Source organism: Anolis carolinensis, chromosome 1 (assembly GCF_035594765.1).
Source record: "Anolis carolinensis isolate JA03-04 chromosome 1, rAnoCar3.1.pri, whole genome shotgun sequence".
In the NCBI taxonomy this organism is placed as follows: Eukaryota; Metazoa; Chordata; class Lepidosauria; order Squamata; family Dactyloidae; genus Anolis; species Anolis carolinensis.
The window spans coordinates 229,071,101-229,089,630 of NC_085841.1; the positions used below are offsets into that span (position 1 = coordinate 229,071,101).

Genomic DNA, 18,530 nt, shown 5'->3' on the forward strand with positions numbered 1-18,530 from the left:
ACCCTATGATGTAAAAAAAGGTAAAGGTTTCCCCTGACATTAAGTCCAGTCGGGTCTGACTCTGGGGGTTGGTGCTCATCTCCATTTCTAAGCCGAAGAGCCAGCGTTGTCCGTAGACACCTCCAAGGTCATGTGGCTGGCATGACTGCATGGAGCGCTGTTACCTTCCGCCGGAGCGGTACCTATTGATCTACTTACATTGGCATGTTTTCGAACTGCTAGGTTGGCAGAAGCTGGAGCTAACAGCGGCCGCTCCCGCCGCTCCCGGGGTTTGAACCTGGGACCTTTCAGTCTGCAGGTTCAGCAGCTCAGTGCTTTAACACACTTCGCTACCGGGGCTCCATCCTATGATGAGACAACCCAAATTAGACAACTTCAGAAGATGAAACTCACAAGTGAGATAACATTCAACAAGCTACAGGGATGCAGTAGAGAAGACCGACGAGCAGCATAGTGGCTAATGACAAAACCGGACTCAAGCTGAAAAAAGGTTCAGCTGTTGACTTACTCAGAAGTGAAAAGAAAGTCTGAAGCTGCACAACATGTATTATAGGAACTTGGGACATGAGAAGCATGATTCAATAAAATAAATGAATGCAATGTATAAACATTGAAATGCTTCCATTGAGCATGCTAATATAGATGGGAAAGTGGCATTTTGAATTAATACACAGTGTTTTCAGGAAATGAAAATCTGAGAAGAAAGGGGGTGGCATTTATAGTGAGAGCACAAGGACAACTGAGGCAGAAGAGCCAGGGTGCCTCCCTATATAAGCAGTAGGTGGACTAGAGGGAAGAAGTCTTCCCTCTGGTCTGCCCACTGCAACCAAATAGAGTAGAGAGAAGCCTCTCCCGATTGGATGACCAGGCCATGGCGCGCCGAGAGTACACATGGCGCAGGGTTCCCTGGAAAGAAGGAACTCTAGGAATTGGCAAGCAGAGGGACTGCCCGCCACCACAACTTCCTTGTCCAGCAAGTTGGACTGGGTATAAAATGCAAAGTCTCGCTGGATCATGTCAATGAGATGTCAGGGAAAATCCAACAAAATAGCCTTACTCCAATTTTATACTCCAACTATAGGGGCAGAAGAAGAAATTATATAGCTCTATACTGAAGTCCTGGAATTAAATAAGACTGTAATTATAGACAATTGGAATGCAAATGGCAAATAGAAAACAGTAAAAGATTGCAGGAAAATTTGACCCAGCATCAAGAAATGAAGCAAGGAGATATGCTGACTGAACAGTTTGTTCATTACAAACACACTATTCAAGCAATGCAAAAAGGAAATGTATATACATGATGGCCATTTTATCCATTTTCTCTGCAAAAGAAAAATCAGAAGCCAACTGTGGCACGGATTAAAGTTAAATAACACCAAACCAACCATCATGTCAAAAATCTACCTAAAGAATATCCCCATAGAATTTAAGGATAATGTGAAAAAAAGATTTGCACTATTATGCACTATTATAAATAAAAAGCTCTTAGGGCCCTTCTACATTACCATATAATCCCAAATATCAAGGCAGATATTTCACATTATCTCTTTGAACTTAATTATCAGAGTCCGCACTACCAGATAATCCAGTTCAAAGCAGATAATCTGAATTTTATCCAGATGTGTAGAAGGGGCCCATGATACATCAATGTTTAAGGATATCGGTCCCTTCTTTTTTATCCAAAGAATACACATAACATATTTATAACTATGTAAGAGAGCAACGCACCTTTAATGATTCCCTTTTCTTGCAAAGTTCTCATTGAAGGTCTTCGAGTAATAAACTTCTTTAACCTGCTTTTAACTCTGTTTCGGTCGGTTGTATCAGAAATACTGTAGTTGAGCCTGAAAACTGGGGGGGAAACAAAACAAAAAAGTAAATGATTGAGAAAGTCATACTAGCAATAGTTCATATTATTGGACAGCTTTTAATGTACTTGTATACATTTTGAATGTATCCCAAAAGTTCATATCTTTGACATGTATGGTTCTCCAATTGCAAATCAAAGTAGGCTGTTTATTATTTCCTAGACATATTAAATGGTAGGAGTAACTATGTTTTGAGAGCCAGACACATTGCCAAGTATGCAAAGACTTCCTACATTTACCATACAGCCCATGGCTACATTAAAAAAAACCTGCTCATTACTGAGGAGAAAGATTCCAAATGATAAAATTAACAGCAAAAACCTATATAGGTTTACAAAGAAATGAGTCCTACAGTGTTCAGTGTACCTGATTTTGAAGGATCTATAGAGTCCAACCATTAATCCACTGCCATAGCTTTTTAAGACATGAAATATCCTAAAGATTTGTGCAATTGCAAAAATATTAAATAAATTCTGAAAACTTTTAAGTTGCAACCATTTTATTTTCCTGGGATGGAGAGACTTTAGACAAACATTACATTGGAAGATATATGCTTGAAGATGCAAAGTTGTGTGTGCATGCATCTGTATCACAGACAGGTATAGTGCAGCTAACACAACATCAAATGTTGTTAACCATTTTTGCTCATGGCTCAATGTTGGCTACCACATAGTTTAAATGCATAGATAAAACAAAAGGCCATAAAATACATGTATTGAAAACATAGAACAAAGATTAAATCACTAACACAATACTAATAAAATGTAAATTTAAAATTCATAGATCAAAATTGACTGGGTAGGCATGCTGGAATAGACAGATCTGCAATTGTGTTCTAAATCCAACAGCTTATTTAGTTGTGAGACCTCTTCCGGCAGGTCATTCCACAGTCTTGGGGCAGCTGATGAAAAGATCTTCTAGATGGTGGTTGCCAGTTGGGTTCTGGCTAGCTGGAGTAGTTGCCCTCTTGAGGACCTAAGAATTGGGGGCAGATTGTACGGAATAAGGCGATCCTGTAGGTAATCTGGACTCAAATCATGTAGGGCTTTAAAGGACAAAACCAACACTTTGTACTTTGCATGGAAATTATTTGGCAACCGGTGGAACGATTTTAGTATAGGTGTAATATGCTCACTCCTCGATGTACCTGAAACCAATCTGATTGCTCTGTAGATCTGTTTGTACACTGTACTACTTTAGCAGAACATTGACACCAAACTACAACTCCCAGGAAACCATGGCAGTTGAAATGGTGTCAAACTACATAAATTCTACAGGATAGATACACCCTGTGTTGTTATTCATGTATGATCACTAAGGGATTCTGGAGGCCAATGCTATTTACATCACCTGTTGCAGACAAGCACAAACAGCTACAGACTAGAGCAGAATCTTAGCTCAAATGTTACTGCATTACTTGAAATAGACTCATTCCATGGAAAGTCTTGTGTTTCTCCTGCCCTCCTTCACCATTTCCTCACTACCTATGCTACTTAATATTCAGACAGAGGAGGGAGAAAGGCAGAGTCCGAAGAGGCATAACAAGAATTTATAAAAATTGACTCCTTCGTCAGAGACTTTGGACTTTATCACACACAATAAAGTCAGTATTTCTACAAATTAAAGAATTGGCAACCCATGGAGCCCAGCACATGGCAAAAGCTTCAACTTTGGGTTCCAGGTATTTTGCTGTTTCTAAAATGTGGGTTTTCCGCACAACTCCTTTTTCAATTCCCTGCATAGATGTGTAAAAACACCCAATTTAACATGTGATGGGAATCCGTGCTTGCCTGTTTGTAAATAAAACTATGATATTATCATGGAGGGAGGAGTCGAGATTGGCAGTATTGTTTTCTTTCTTCTGCCATTACTGTTTTAATACTGAGGAGGAAGGAATGGTAATATATGAGGAGAGCCCTATGAGGAGAGGCTTAAAGAGCTGGGCATGTTTAGCCTGCAGAAGAGAAGGCTAAGAGGAGACATGATAGCCATGTATAAATATGTGAGGGGAAGTCATAGGGAGGAGGGAGCAAGCTTATTTTCTGCTGCCCTGCAGACTAGGACACGGAACAATGGCTTCAAACTACAGGAAAGGAGATTCCACCTGAACATCAGGAAGAACTTCCTCACTGTGAGGGCTGTTCGGCAGTGGAACTCTCTCCCCCAGACTGTGGTGGAGGCTCCTTCTTTGGAAGCTTTTAAGCAGAGGTTGGATGGCCATCTGTCGGGGGTGCTTTGAATGCGATTTCCTGCTTCTTAGCGGGGGGTTGGACTAGATGGCCCATGAGGTCTCTTCCAACTCTACTATTCTATGATATATCTTTTTTGAAATATAAAATAAAGAGATTTTGCTGAGAGATATCTCTGCTTATATAGTAAATGAAATATGCCTTTTACTTCAGAGGATTATTATGTCATCTTCATTTGTCTCCTGTGTGATGGCAAATCAAATGGATAAATTTTAAAGAAAGTGGAGAAAAGGATTAGGTGTGATGGGGGTAGGAAAATATACTATTTAATTTCAAAATGGGGCATGACAAAGCTCAAGGGAAAACCTTACTTATCCCATGGGATGAAGTCCTTTATTAAGTGAGACATGACTGTGTTAAAATTTATTCTTTCTCCACAGGGAACACTAGATCTGAGATCTATGAGGAGGTGGAAAACTCTAAAAAGAAGCATAACTACTAGACCACAGTATTCAATATTTTTGGAGGGAAGCTATGACCATTAAGTGGAATGAGAGCAATATATGTTTGCCGTGTAGGTATGCACCACGCATTTTCCCCTTAAAACCAGATAAGCATATCACAAGGATAAAAGAGGATAATCTACTGTACACATGTGAACAAATTCATTTCATTTACATCTAGAAAATAATATCCAGGGTACTGAAGCATAGCTCTCCTGAAGGCTTTGCAATAACCTTTGATCCAATTTGCATTCTCTGTCTGTAAAGTTCTATTTCCTTTCCCCTACAAAACAAAACAAAAAAGAACTCTACCCAAGATAGAACAGGTTCTGACCCAGAATTAAAAACACATTACACCACTTCTTTGGAAAGAAATCAATATGAGTATTTATTAGAACAAGGAAAATGAAATGATACATTAAAAGACGCCTTCTCTCAGAAACCAGGGCGAGTTCAAGAAGCTTACTTAACAAGAAGAGAATTCAGGAATATTGTGCCTTGTGTTACATATTTGACAGTAGAGACCAAAATAAAACAAAAAGAGTTTTTTTCACTTTGCTGCTCTCTAGGGATAGAAATGTGCCAGATCTTTCATTTTTAAATAAATACAACATATCCAATTAAGGAAAACAACTTTTAAACACATGCCTATGATAATCAGAGCATACTTTGCTTCTGATTTCACTACTGATTTGAAAAGAGAATTGTTCCATTTTCCCACAGCACTGAAGTGACCCCACACATACTTCTACAAGCTAGTAATCACAAAGGACATATGAAAGGACACTTTTACTGGAACACTCGCAGCATGGGACAATAATCCATCACTTATGAAAAAATAAAATTCACATTTTTAGTGGTAGCATTCTTGGGATGATATATCATAGAATACGGAGATTACTGTACAGCTAATGGCTCGGGCTTTTGTTTGCGTTCTATTTTAGAACATTTCAGTTCAAATGGGAGCAACTCTTGGCAATGATATACAAATTCCAAGTCACTCAGCCTTACTGTATAAAAAGAACTAGATGAAGGTTTCTGAGGATACATGTTGGTTAGCTCATTTAATGTGGAAAACCACACAGAAAATATTAGTTGTCTTTCAAATATTTAATGGCTTTGCTTCCTTTTGTATGAACTTGTATATCTGCACATGTTTACATGCAAATGAGATAAATAAAATACATTTAAATATTTGCCTACTAAGCAATAGACCCTTAGGTAGGCTTTTAGGATTATAGTTAACACTTCAATTATTACACCTGCGGTGTAATTACCCCTCCCTGATGACTTGATATTTTTTCCGCAACTTGGCCCAGATCTTTTGATCCAATTCATGATTTTAATATTATTCTGTGTATCGACTTTTTATGACTGTTTTTCTTATGCTGATGTTTTTATGGTTGCTGATTTGTCTATTGTTTTTGTTTTGATTTTGTACTGTTGCGTTGGGCAAAGCCCCATGTAAGCCGCCCCGAGTCCCTTCGGGGAGATGGGGCGGGGTATAAGAATAAAGTTATTATTATTATTATTATTATTATTATTATTATTATTATTATTATTATTATTATAATATCCATGGGATTCAAATAACTTAAGTTTAGCTGTGATGTTCTCTCAGTACAGATGAACAGTTGCACTGCTTCATGCCCACCTGAGAATCTTAACTTAATAACATCATTCACTTATTGTGACATATATGCTTAGAAATACACAATGCAAATGTTGTTTATTTTATTCTCATATGCATACATGAATAATTACAAAATATTTGGATGGATGAAAGGAGTAGTGAAGCCAGATAGCTACCTGATCAGTGCAATTATGCATTACACTATACATCAGGTATATGGTCCCAAAGTTCAGGAAGCATGACTCTCTGACACGAGCCCCACAGAACCAAGACCAATTTGAAAATAGTATATGGATTCTTTCCATGCCTTCTGTGGAATTCTGCATATGTATCGGGAGTTAAATGAAGTCTTGATTAAATATTGAACCATCCCAGTAAAATCCAGACTCCTTCCAGAATGCAACCATGGGATAGAGTGAATAATGATGCCTTGCTTATCATTTCTGCATAATTCTGGCAAAAATTTAAGACTAGAACACCAGTTTAAATTAATTGTGCTATATGATGCATCCTGTATGTTTCTTCATGTTCCACCAGTACAATATTAATATATGTTCATTCCAAAGAACTTCTGTTTCCCAATTTACAAAGCTGTTATCCGAAACCTCAAGGGTTTACTACCTGTGATTAATTCCTGCCCAGTACAATGTTATCTCAGTACTTTGGACATGTGTTGAGAGCATTGGTCTTTGAAGAACTATCCATTAATGACTTTCTGAACTGTGACAATGGGTATTGACAGTGCTTGTCAGACTAAAGCACTATTGATTGTTTCACATCATGTGTATAGCAAAACCAATTTCTTTCAAGTGCTGCTTTCCTAACTGAAATACATTAGAGAAGTGCCTATCAGTTCATTATGATGCCCAAAATTATAGCATGCAATGGCTAAAAAAAGAAATGCTTATATAAAATATGTACACCTGTTGAGTAAGAAATTTGGCTCCAGTAACCATATACTGTATTTCTTTGATTCTAAAATGCACTCCCCCCAAATAAACATCACTTAAAGTGGGATGCATCTTAGAATTGTGGGTGCTTTTTAAGTTACTGTATATATACTACTTTGAAGCAAATGCTTTCTGGTTTTCATTAATGATACCATCATTTTTCACTTCTAAGAAACCATCAATTGTCAGACGGACAAAGTGATTTCAGTACCACCTTAAAAAGCTTACGCTTTTTTGTTGGCAGTACTGAAATTACCAGTACTATATGCGTATTAGAACAGTCTGAGGGACCGTAAACTGGCCCTCTGTTTAAAAGGTTTGAGGACCTCATCAGATAGAGCTGGGGACAGTAGGGAAAGCGGGGGAAATAGTCTTCTTTGTGTGTAGAATTGTCTTTGTGTGTAGAATTGTCGTCTTTGTGTGGGATTCCGTGCATGTGATGAGGTCCTAAGATATTTAAGTGAAAAGATTTTCCCACACTGAGACATATTTGTCTTGTATTGAGAGTGAACAAAACCATCTTTTCCTATGTGTTTGTTTTTTTAAAATTCAGTGGATTTAGCACAAAATCATTGTACAGGTTTTTTGTGTAACTCTTTCGTAATAACAAAATTTTCATGAAAAGTCATTAAATGTGAAAAAATCATCACAAAATGTTGAAGAACTTTCATAATTTCACCAAAGATGGGAAAAACATTTCCAGATTATTATTATTGCATGTAATATTGAAATAAATAAAAAATAAAAAAGTTAAAATATACATCTGTTTGCTACAACATTCCTTCTGGCAGATCATGTGATGTGAGCACCCAGTATCTCCTTTGATTCTATACACTGAGCTGCTTGCAGGGTTTTTGAATCCCTGCTTACACATTGCTTGAACCTTCACTGAGCAGCTCTTGCTTGCCTATCGGTCTGGATTTAACTCTGATGGACAATCACTCATTGACTATAACAATATTTGCTATCGCTTGACAACTCTTATTGATTAGATTAACAACCCAACAGAGAAAACAGAACCAATACTGCCGTCTAATGCAACAGAGGAAATAATAATAATGTTATTGCCTTTATGAGGTATTTCCACCTCTCAATAATAATCAAATGTTTAAACCATCACCTAAACTTTCATAAACCAGAGATGGCAAATGCATAGGGAGCCAGAGTGGTATAATGATTTGAGCAGTGGACTCTGACTCTAGAGACCAGGTTCAACTCCCCACTCAGCTGTGAAACCCACTCTCTCAGTCTCAAAAGAAGGTAAGGGCAAACATCTTCTAAACAAATCTTGTCAAGAAACCCTCAGAAATTCCTTGAAAGCACACAAAAAACTAAAAGCCCTCTTGGCCATGATTATCTACTTTTTACTGTAACTTATTGATATTCACTACGTCTGCAAATATATATATACAGAATGCAGCTTCATCAGAAAGGAAGAGCCTTGTATGTGCTAGTAGGGATGCCAAATCTTAGTTGTTGCAGTAAATCAATGCTGACATATAATTAGCATTTATCTTAATTAGCCCTGAAATATGGAAGAAGAGTGACACTTATCACTGAACAAATATACTGACAGCAAGTTAAAAACAGGGAAGCAAATAGACAAACATGAATGTGATTGGCTAGGAGACACACTGAAAACCAAGGCCTGGTCATCACATCCATATTGTTAAGGAATCCAAGATTATATTTGCGTTGAACACAAATTATCCTGAATCCTCTCTAATGCTTTCTTTTATAAGAGCTGCCCACAATGGCCAAGTAAATTTATGAAAGTAAAAGGTGGAAAATGTACAACGATTGCTTGTTCTTGAATTTAAATAACAGGAAAATGACAGCTTAATAGCCTAAAAGTCCAATACTGTCATTACAGTTCTTGTGCATTTGCAATGCAGACACAGTGACATTATGAGCGTTTTAATGTATTGCATGAAAGTACAGGTTGTGCACGGTTAATATCAATGCTTGCCTTTGTAGAAGAAATGAAAATGTCTGGATTGTCTGAAAATGTGTTAAATATCATTGTACCAGACTAACTTGGCCCTCAGATATATATTTGTTTTACTTTCTTTAGAACAGATAGCATTTTGGGGGATTTCACAACAAAAATACTGTTGAGGTGGGACTGATTGTAGATGACTTATATCATGGATGTACTGAATACTGATCTTCCATCTTTTCAGTGAAGTGGATCCAAGCATCAGGACCTGGAAGGGCCTTAGCCTCAAAGCTGGTAGAGATAGTTCTGCAACTATATCCTTGAACAAAAGGCTAAAAGCTGTTGAGCTTTTACCTATGATTGTTGACTGTTTTGCTATTAACCTTTTTAGAAGGGTAATACTAATGTATTCCGTACACGTAATGTATCTGCCCCTGTCAATCAGGCCTGGCTAAATAATGGGAAAATTCTTAATTGCCTGTACCAAAAGTATGTGATTTTTGTATTACACCTATATTTTCAAAGAAATTTGAAACTTTTGTGGCAACCTATTTTTTCCAACGACCATCAATATAATTACTATAGGATGGAAAATTATGTGTTGGCATCCAGTATTAGCAAACAGTTGGTTAAGCATTAATTATTTTATCAGCACTAATAACAATGCAAAGCTTACTGGAAATGTAATTTATTTATTTATTTTCATTTATATCCCACCTATTTCCAAATGATGGGACTCAGATGACTAACTACATAATTAAAAGTAATATAGACTAAAACTATAAAAAAAGAAAAATTATAAATATAGATGTTACTTTAAAAAGTGATGTAACAGTTCATAAAATTAAAATGTTACAGATTTCAGTTCCTTAGGAGATCATATACGAACCTTGAAAGCAGCACTGTGCTTTCCCTACGATGGTTAGTTTTTGAATCCCTATGATGGTCAGTTTTTGAAAAAGCCTGACCGCACATATTTTTTTCACAGGATAATATTTTCTAATAAAATTTTTAAAAAGTCCTACCGTGTTTCCTCGAAAATAAGACAGTGTCTTTTATTAATTTTTGCTCCCAAAGATGTACTAGGTCTTATTTTCAGGGGATGTCTTATTTTTCCATGAAGAAGAATTCACATTTATTGTTGAACAAAAAATCAACATTTATTATATACTGTACAGTAGTTGTCATCACAAACCAGCATAACCAGACAAACTGTGAATTCTATCAATAATTTATTGTTACTACTATTATTTCCATGTACAACAATCTATGGTATGTACATTTACCAATCCTGCATGCTCTGGTGTTCTGTTTGACAGGCATGCTTCCAAACACAAACTTTGCTAGGTCTTACTTTCAGGGGAGGCCTTATATTTAGCAATCCAGCAACTTCTCTACTAGGTCTTATTTTCAGGGGAAACAGGTTATATAGCTTATTATTTAGAGGACTGTATCTCTATAAACCTATCAGAACACAAAAATAATCTGTGTGGATGGTGTGAATAGGATTTGGGAAATGTATTAAATGCATTTTTATATTTTTATGTTCATGACATGAAAGATGTAATAATTTTAAATATTCTTATTATAATGCATTATCCTGTTTTCAATGATTTGTGTTGTGTTTGGTATTATAGATGCTTTGAGTCCCTAAATCAAGGAAAAGGTGAGATAAAATAAAGTAACTAAGTAAGTAAAATACTTCAACAAAACATCAAAGATGGTTTAAAACAATGATGGAAAAATAGATAAAAGTAGTATATATAAAATTATAGATACATAGCTGTAATTAAAATAAAATTAAATATAATTCTATATGATTGGATTATAGGACACTTTTATTTGCTTTTTTATTAATGGCGGAATCACACATTGTTGAGGACAGGATTTTACCATTACCCATATCAATCTAGTTAATCATACACATCCCAATGATTGTATAAACCAGGAAAAAGACTCATGCGCAGAATCATAAATCTCACCTCTCTAAAAATATCTTTCATTTCCTAAGGTTGTAGAAAAGGAGAAGAATTCATTATAATTGGACATTTGGCCAGCAAAGTAACATTCCCTGGACAATAAGAAGATCACTAGAAGAAAGGACTTTGTACATTCATTCACTCGTTCATTCATTCAAACTGCTCCACTTTGTACCCGAACTGAAAACACAGCTTGCCATTATACATAAATGAAATTATGTCCTCCACATAAACTCTTGTATTACACTATGGGCCCATCTACACTGGCCAAAAATTGCTCCTGGATGTCCACATGGTGTCCACTAACTTCCAGCCTGTAATGTAGGGTAAACTGGTTAACTCTCTCCCAATTTCCCTTCTCCTTTCTTCACAACAAACAAGTGCCTTTGCTGATGTCCTGGCAATGACTAGGAGCCCTCTAGAGCACTACAGCCACTACCATGCAACAAGTACAGCAAAGTTGAAAGTGACCATCCAGTGGGACTGAACTAAATTTAGATTCTTGAACAGTCTGGTTTTCACTCCTCCACTGCTGTAGTTCAGGAGCAGAGTTGTAAGAGCCTCAGCTGAATCTAAGAATGATCAAAAGTGACAATGTTCCAATATCAGATGTAAGTGATTATGTTGATTACCCTATGTTGCCACAAATGAATCGTACATGTCCTTTCACACTGGTCCTTCCAATTCATCAATTAATGTGCAAAGTGAGAAACAGGATCAACCTTTCTGGGAAAAAGCTCTGATATCCACATTATTAACTGAAAACAAGAAAAAGATACCATGGTTTCTAAGTAGTTACACATATTACTATATCATCAACCAGCCTTTATAGTTGGGAATAGGATCTGAAAGAAGAAAAAGTAGATGAAGTCAAGCCTCTGTCACTGGGTACAAATGGAACTCATTAAATGTTCCATGATGGGTACATGTTGGGTCAATCCCTGCTTTGCACATTTTGAGTAGTGGAAGGATATAGTTCACTTTGCCACGTTTCTCCACTCACCCCTGTCACACTGTCTGGATGGGTGCAAATCATGGGAAAGGCTGGAGAGCAGCTGCAATGAATCACTGCAATGAATCACTCTGACTAGGAGGTCATGAGTTCGAGGCCTGCTCGGAGCCTATGTTTGTCTGTCTTTGTTCTATGTTAAAAGACATTGAATGTTTGCCTATATGTGTAATGTGATCCACCCTGAGTCCCCTTCGGGGTGAGAAGGGCAGAATATAAATGCTGTAAATAAATAATAAATAAATTCAGGTATTCTAAGTAAAGCAATTTTTCAAATTGACAAAATTGGGAGGGGGGATGTTCTCCCCAAATAACTGCCTTAGCCAGTCGTGTGGGAGCCATTCCTTTCCACAGAATTGTTAATGTTACTGCTTCAAAACTATTTAATCCTTAAATAAAATTTTAAACAATTTTGATAGATTTTTAAAAAATAAAACAATAAAATTCACCCAAGGAATATGCATACAATCTAAATGCAATGTTATTAATGGATCTGTTTATATTGTTTTGTTTTTATGATTGCATTTTGGGCATTAAATTTTGTCAATTTTTGTAAGCCGCCCTGAGTCCCCTCGGGTGAGAAGGGCGGGGTATAAATGTTGTAAATAAATAAATAAATGCCAATTATTTTTCTGATCCACTCTTTAGACTGAGTCAGATCAGTTCATATTGCAATTCACAAAAAATCAGCCTTTTCAAGCATTCCTAGACTGAACATACCCTTTCCATTATTCAAACACACAGACAGAATTGGGACCAAGACTCTGCTGACAATTCGGAAGTGCATATTATTAGATTTCACTCCGATAAGTGCTGAAAACCTCAGATGCTTATCCAAAGCTTATCTTGTCTTTGAACCACCCTCCTTTTCTCCCTCAAGAGCTTTAACGCATAAGCACAGCTCTGTAGCAAACAGAAACTTAACAGAAAGAAAGAAAGGGAAAGAAAGGAAGAAAGAAAGTATCAGAAAATAGAACCTGATGACAATGTACACATGGTAAGCAGTTAAACTTCAAAGCATAAGCAACGTGTTTTTAAGAAAAACTACATCAAAACATGTGTGAAATTGAAGAATGGAAGAAAAATGTTAAGGGGGGAATGACATAAATGCAATTTTAAAAATCAGTTCTTGATATCAGAAACCTTTCAAGCTTCAAATTAATAACCAGGACCAGTAATCAGTAGGCATTGCTTTTGAAGGTGCACTGTCCAAGAGCTATTTTTTGGATGATGAGAGAGAGAGGGAGAGAGATTTCTACATAAGTAATATCTATCAAAGTCTAACAACTTTGGGGTAAGTGGACAATTGTCTTTTCAAAGAACACTCACCTTCAAATTACAGTTGTTTATTTCTCTCGTAGGAGATAAACAATATTTGTCCTCTATATAGTTGCCATACATTACAATATATATACCACAGCAGAAAAGCATATACCCAATGTCTACTGTACAGCTGTGGTTGTAGGATGTGTGGGAGTGCAGTGTGGCATCTCAGTGCTAGGGAGCTGCCAAGGGCTCAGCATGAGGGTTTAAATCCACAGGCTGCCTTGATTTGGCCACCTGAATGGAGGAACCCAGAAGTAGGTTTCACTCTGGTTGAGCAGCCAAAGATTTAAAGGACAGTAGACCTGGAGCACAGTCAGTGTACACTAAGTTTTGTCTCACCCTCCTGCCCTATACCTGTGCCATGTCATGCATATGTTATATAGTTGTCATAACTTTGTGACTGAGTAACTATTGTCTCTCAGGCATCCTTGGGGACTTGGGGTGTGTGATGTTTAATGGCATTGCTCAAATGCAGTGGCTGCATGATCATGTCCCAGCAGAGCAGGATCCTTGCATGTTATTGCAAGGGCACTGAGATAGGTTTGAAGTTTCAGGCTTATCAATCAGGTATGGGCTGGATCTGGACTCACGTGTGGTTAAACCCTATATACAGCTGTAACTTTAAAATATGGTCTATTTTGATCCAATCTAAATAGTGTCTCTATCAGGTTTAAGTTGAGCATAACTCCTGCCCATGCAGTGATTATTTCCCGCCTATACGGTCCTCTGAGTCTTACTTTATAGGAAAAAATTATCTGTTTATGAACTTTTGAAGGATACTGTACTGTCTGAAGTATCTTCATATTCTGTCTAATCTCAGGACAGTATAAGGGTAAAGAAGAAAATATAGAGGCTTCTAGTGAGATTATTTTAAATATGGTATAATTGTTAGTTTGAAATTCAAAATCACACAAGCTAATTTCCATTTGTCCAACCAATTGCTTGCCCAAAGGCATTGTACTCCTGCCCCACAGTGCAATCCTTGGGGTCCTTTGGCCCTCTGGAGCAGAACTGAATTGACAGGAAGGAGAGGAAATGTCCATTGTGCCAATGAATTCTTCTGCATTGGTGAGGAAAGTTAATTGATAAAACATACACAAGGAGCACAGCTACAGAAACAACTGAGAGCTTTAACTTTCTAAAAGTGCTGTAAGGGGAAAAATAGAAAGCTGTGTTGACTTGGATGACAGGAGAAAGAAGAGGAGGAGGAGGACAAGCTATTAGGGCAAATTCTACCTTTAGGTAGATGGAAAAGATCACCATAGGCTTTAGTCATCAGAAAAGTTGATTATTCTGTTAGTATTTATTTTACTATTGTTGTATTTATATTTCTATATACAGGGAGAGGCACTTGTATGATTGTCTGCCTCATGAGCCAAAATACCTTGACTGCTGTTGAATGCCATACATCATTTTTAGGGGTGGGATAGAAGCAGCTGTTCTGCTTCTAGCAGCAAAATGACCTAAGCCACCTGTATGTAGTCCTGATTATTTGTTAGTTTAACCAGAACACAAAAAGTTTTCTTACACTACACAGTTATAATATAGGTTTCAGAAATGCTTGGGACCTGAAGTGTTTTGGATTTTGGAGATTTTTGTTTTTTGACTATTAGTGTTTACATAATGAGATATTTTGGAAATGGGAGCCAATATATGCATGAAATTCATTTGAGAAAGCAAAGGTATAAAATTAGAGTCTATACAGATGATGTCGCATGCATTATTGAAAATCCTTTAGAGAGTGTCCACAATTAGATAGAAAAAGCTTCGGCAGACTAACTGGCTTTAAATTAAATAAGGAAAAGACTAAAATACTAACAAAAATATGGATGAAACAATGAGGAAAAAGCTAAAATTACAATCAGGCATGAACATTGAAAAGAAAGTCAAATATTTAGGAATCACACTAACATCAAACAATACTGCACTATCAAAAAATAATTATGAATGGGAATGGAATTGTATATGAAAAGACTTAGACAAATGGGAATATTTAAATATATCACTACTAGGCAGAATCCAATAATAAAAATGAATGTCCTACCAAAACTTTTATTTTTATTCCAAACTCTTCCAATAATCAGAAATGAACATCTTTTCAAAATATGTAATAAAGACATAAGAAGATTCATTTGGAGAAATAAAAAAAACCAAGGGTAAAAATGAAAATATTAATCAATGACAAAAAAGAGGGGTTCTTGGTCTTCCAAATTTAAAAGCATACTTTGAAGCAAGTAACTTAATTTGGCCCAAAGAATGGACAACTCTAAAACAAAGTCACTTATTAACATTAGAGGGTCATGATTTAAGATCGGGCTGGCTCAATTATCTCTGGTACAATGAAAGAAAAATGGAGAAATTTTTTTGTAATCACTACATAACTGCCTCCTTGATAAAAAAACATGGGAATAATACAAAATAAGATTTTATAACAAGACTCTGATGTGGATTTCCCCAATTGAAGCTAAAAATAAAAGGGAATTAAGTACAGAAAATTGGCTCAAATACAAGCAAATTCTTAAGATAGAAAACCAAGAGTATACAATCAAAACACATGAAGAAATTATACAAACATATCATCAGATAACTTGGTTCCAATATTTTAAAATAAGACAATGCTACAAAGAAGATAAGAAAATAGGATTTAAGCAAGAACAAGGACTATGGGAACTAATAATGCAAAAAGAAAAAAATAATTAAATTGTTATATTAACAACTGCTTCAATGGACTACGAAGCAGGAACAAGTAAAATACTGCCTAGTTAAATGGGCCAGACATATTGGACACACTATTAATTTGGAACAGTGGGAAGAAATATGGAATAAAAAACTGAAATACACTGCATCAACAGACATGCGAGAGAAGTGGTATAAAATGCAATTTTGATGGTACTACACTCCAGAAAAGCTGTCAAAATTCTGTAAGAACACTGCAAACACATGTTGGAAATGTAGAACAAAAGTGGGAACATTCTATCATCAATGGTGGTCATGCAAAAAAAATCAAAAGATACTGGATAAATATACATGAGAAAACAAAAGAAGCTTTAAAGAAGAAATTCCAACTAGCACCAGAAATGTACCTATTAGGCATAACAAGCGGAAAGTTTAATAAAAATCAGGGCAAAATGTTCTTCCATATGAGTACGGCGGTGAGAATGGTACGAGCTAAGGTTTGGAAAGGAAAGGAGGTACCAGCCATAAAAAAATGGCACTTTAAAATGCTTGATATAATATAAATGGATAGTCTAATCCAAAAAATAAGAGAAGGAAAGAAGAAAATGGACTGGGAAGGGTACAAAGAGGCCATGCGAAAAGATGGAGCACCATTTATTATAGACCGCATATATAGACTGCATATAAACCGGATGACAAGACACCAGCAGGAAGCCGAAAACTAATGAAATTAAAGGCAATACAAAACTCTTGAAAAGAAGATGGGAAGTCAAATTTTATATCTATTTTTTTCTTCTTTCTTTTTTTATTCCCCCCCCCCCCTCTTCTTTATGGTTTCCGCCTGTTCTCTCTCCCTTCCCCCCCACCCTCTCCTCACCATTCCTGACTACCTTAGAAGTATTGTATAAACCTATGAAAACCTGAATAAAAATTAATTTTAAAAATTCATATATTCTCCATACATACTTTATACATATTATCTGAAGGTGATTTTATAAACAACATTTTAAATTTATTGGTTATTTATTTATTTACTTCATTTTTACCCCGCCTTTCTAAACCCTGGAAGGGACTCAAGGCAGCTTACAGATCTGGCAAAAATTCAATGCCACACAAGTAAACAATAAAACTGCTGCTGCTCAGTCATTTAGTCGTCTCTGACTCTTCGTGACCTCATGGACCAGTCCACGCCAGAGCTCCCTGTCGGCCGTCAGCACCCCCAGTTCCTTCAAGGTCAAGCCAGTCACTTCAAGGATACCGTCCATCCATCTTGCCCTTGGTCGTCCTCTCTTCCTTTTTCCTTCCATTTTCCCCAGCATCGTGATCTTTTCCAAGCTTTCCTGTCTCCTCATGATGTGGCCAAAATACTTCAGCTTTGCCTCTAATATCCTTCCCTCCAGTGAGCAGCCGGGCATTATTTCTTGGAGGATGGACTGGTTGGATCTTCTTGCGATCCAAGGCACTCTCAGGATTTTCCTCCAGCACCAGAGTTCAAAAGCGTCTATCTTCCTTCGCTCAGCCTTCCTTATGGTCCAGCTCTCGCATCCATAGGTTACTATGGTGAATTGCATTGCTTTGACTATGCGGACCTTCGTTGCCAGTGTGATGTCTCTGCTCTTCACTATTTTGTCAAGGTTGGCCATTGCTCTCCTCCCAAGAAGTAAACGTCTTCTGATTTCCTGGCTGCAGTCTGCATCTGCAGTGATCTTCGCACCTAGAAATATAAAGTCTGTCACTGCCTCTATGTTTTCTCCCTCTATTTGCCAGTTATCAATAGGTGTAGTTGCCATGAACTTGGTTTTCTTGACGTTTAACTGCAACCCAGCTTTTGCACTTTCTTCTTTCACCTTGGTGATAAGGCTCCTCGGCTCCTCCTCACTTTCGGCCATCAGAGTGGTATCATCTGCATACATAAGGTTGTTAATGTTTCTTCCAGCAATTTTAACTCCGGCCTTGGATTCCTCAAGCACCGCATGTCGCATGATGTGTTCTGCGTACAAGTTGAATAGGGAGGGTGAAAGTATGCAGCCCTGCCGCACTCCTTTCCCAATCTGGAACCAGTCTGTTGTTCCGTGATCTGTTCTTACTGTGGCTACTTGGTCTTTATACAGATTTCTCAGGAGACAGACAAGGTGACTTGGTATCCCCATACCACCAAGAACATGTCAGGGGATGATGGTGTGCAGAGTGGATTCCAAAAATCACCATCCTCATCTCACCTCCTTCTCCAGACTGTATTCCCATGCTGAGAAACAGCACTGGTCAAACAAACCACTCCAGCAGACGAAGTCCAACTGTTGATTAACTTTATTTACATGTCTATTTACAGTTTGCATTTCTCGGCTACAGAGCATAACATTCATATTCCATCTTCAGCGAATGCTCAAGCCGAACTCCACAGATAAGATAAACAACATTCCTCAGTCCGGAGGAAGTTCCAACCCTCAAAGGCAGG

General features: G+C 37.1%; 1 protein-coding gene across 3 annotated transcripts in view; it reads right to left on the bottom strand.

Annotated features, from left to right (window-relative positions):
* Positions 1–18,530, bottom strand: part of arhgap15 (Rho GTPase activating protein 15) — a 505,752-nt gene that overhangs the window by 208,584 nt on the left and 278,638 nt on the right. For all 3 annotated transcript variants that reach the window (XM_008112886.3, XM_008112893.3, XM_008112901.2), the window contains exon 9: positions 1,732–1,854. In XM_008112886.3, the coding sequence (XP_008111093.2) occupies positions 1,732–1,854 (123 nt within the window). The remainder of the gene's footprint in view (positions 1–1,731; positions 1,855–18,530) is intronic.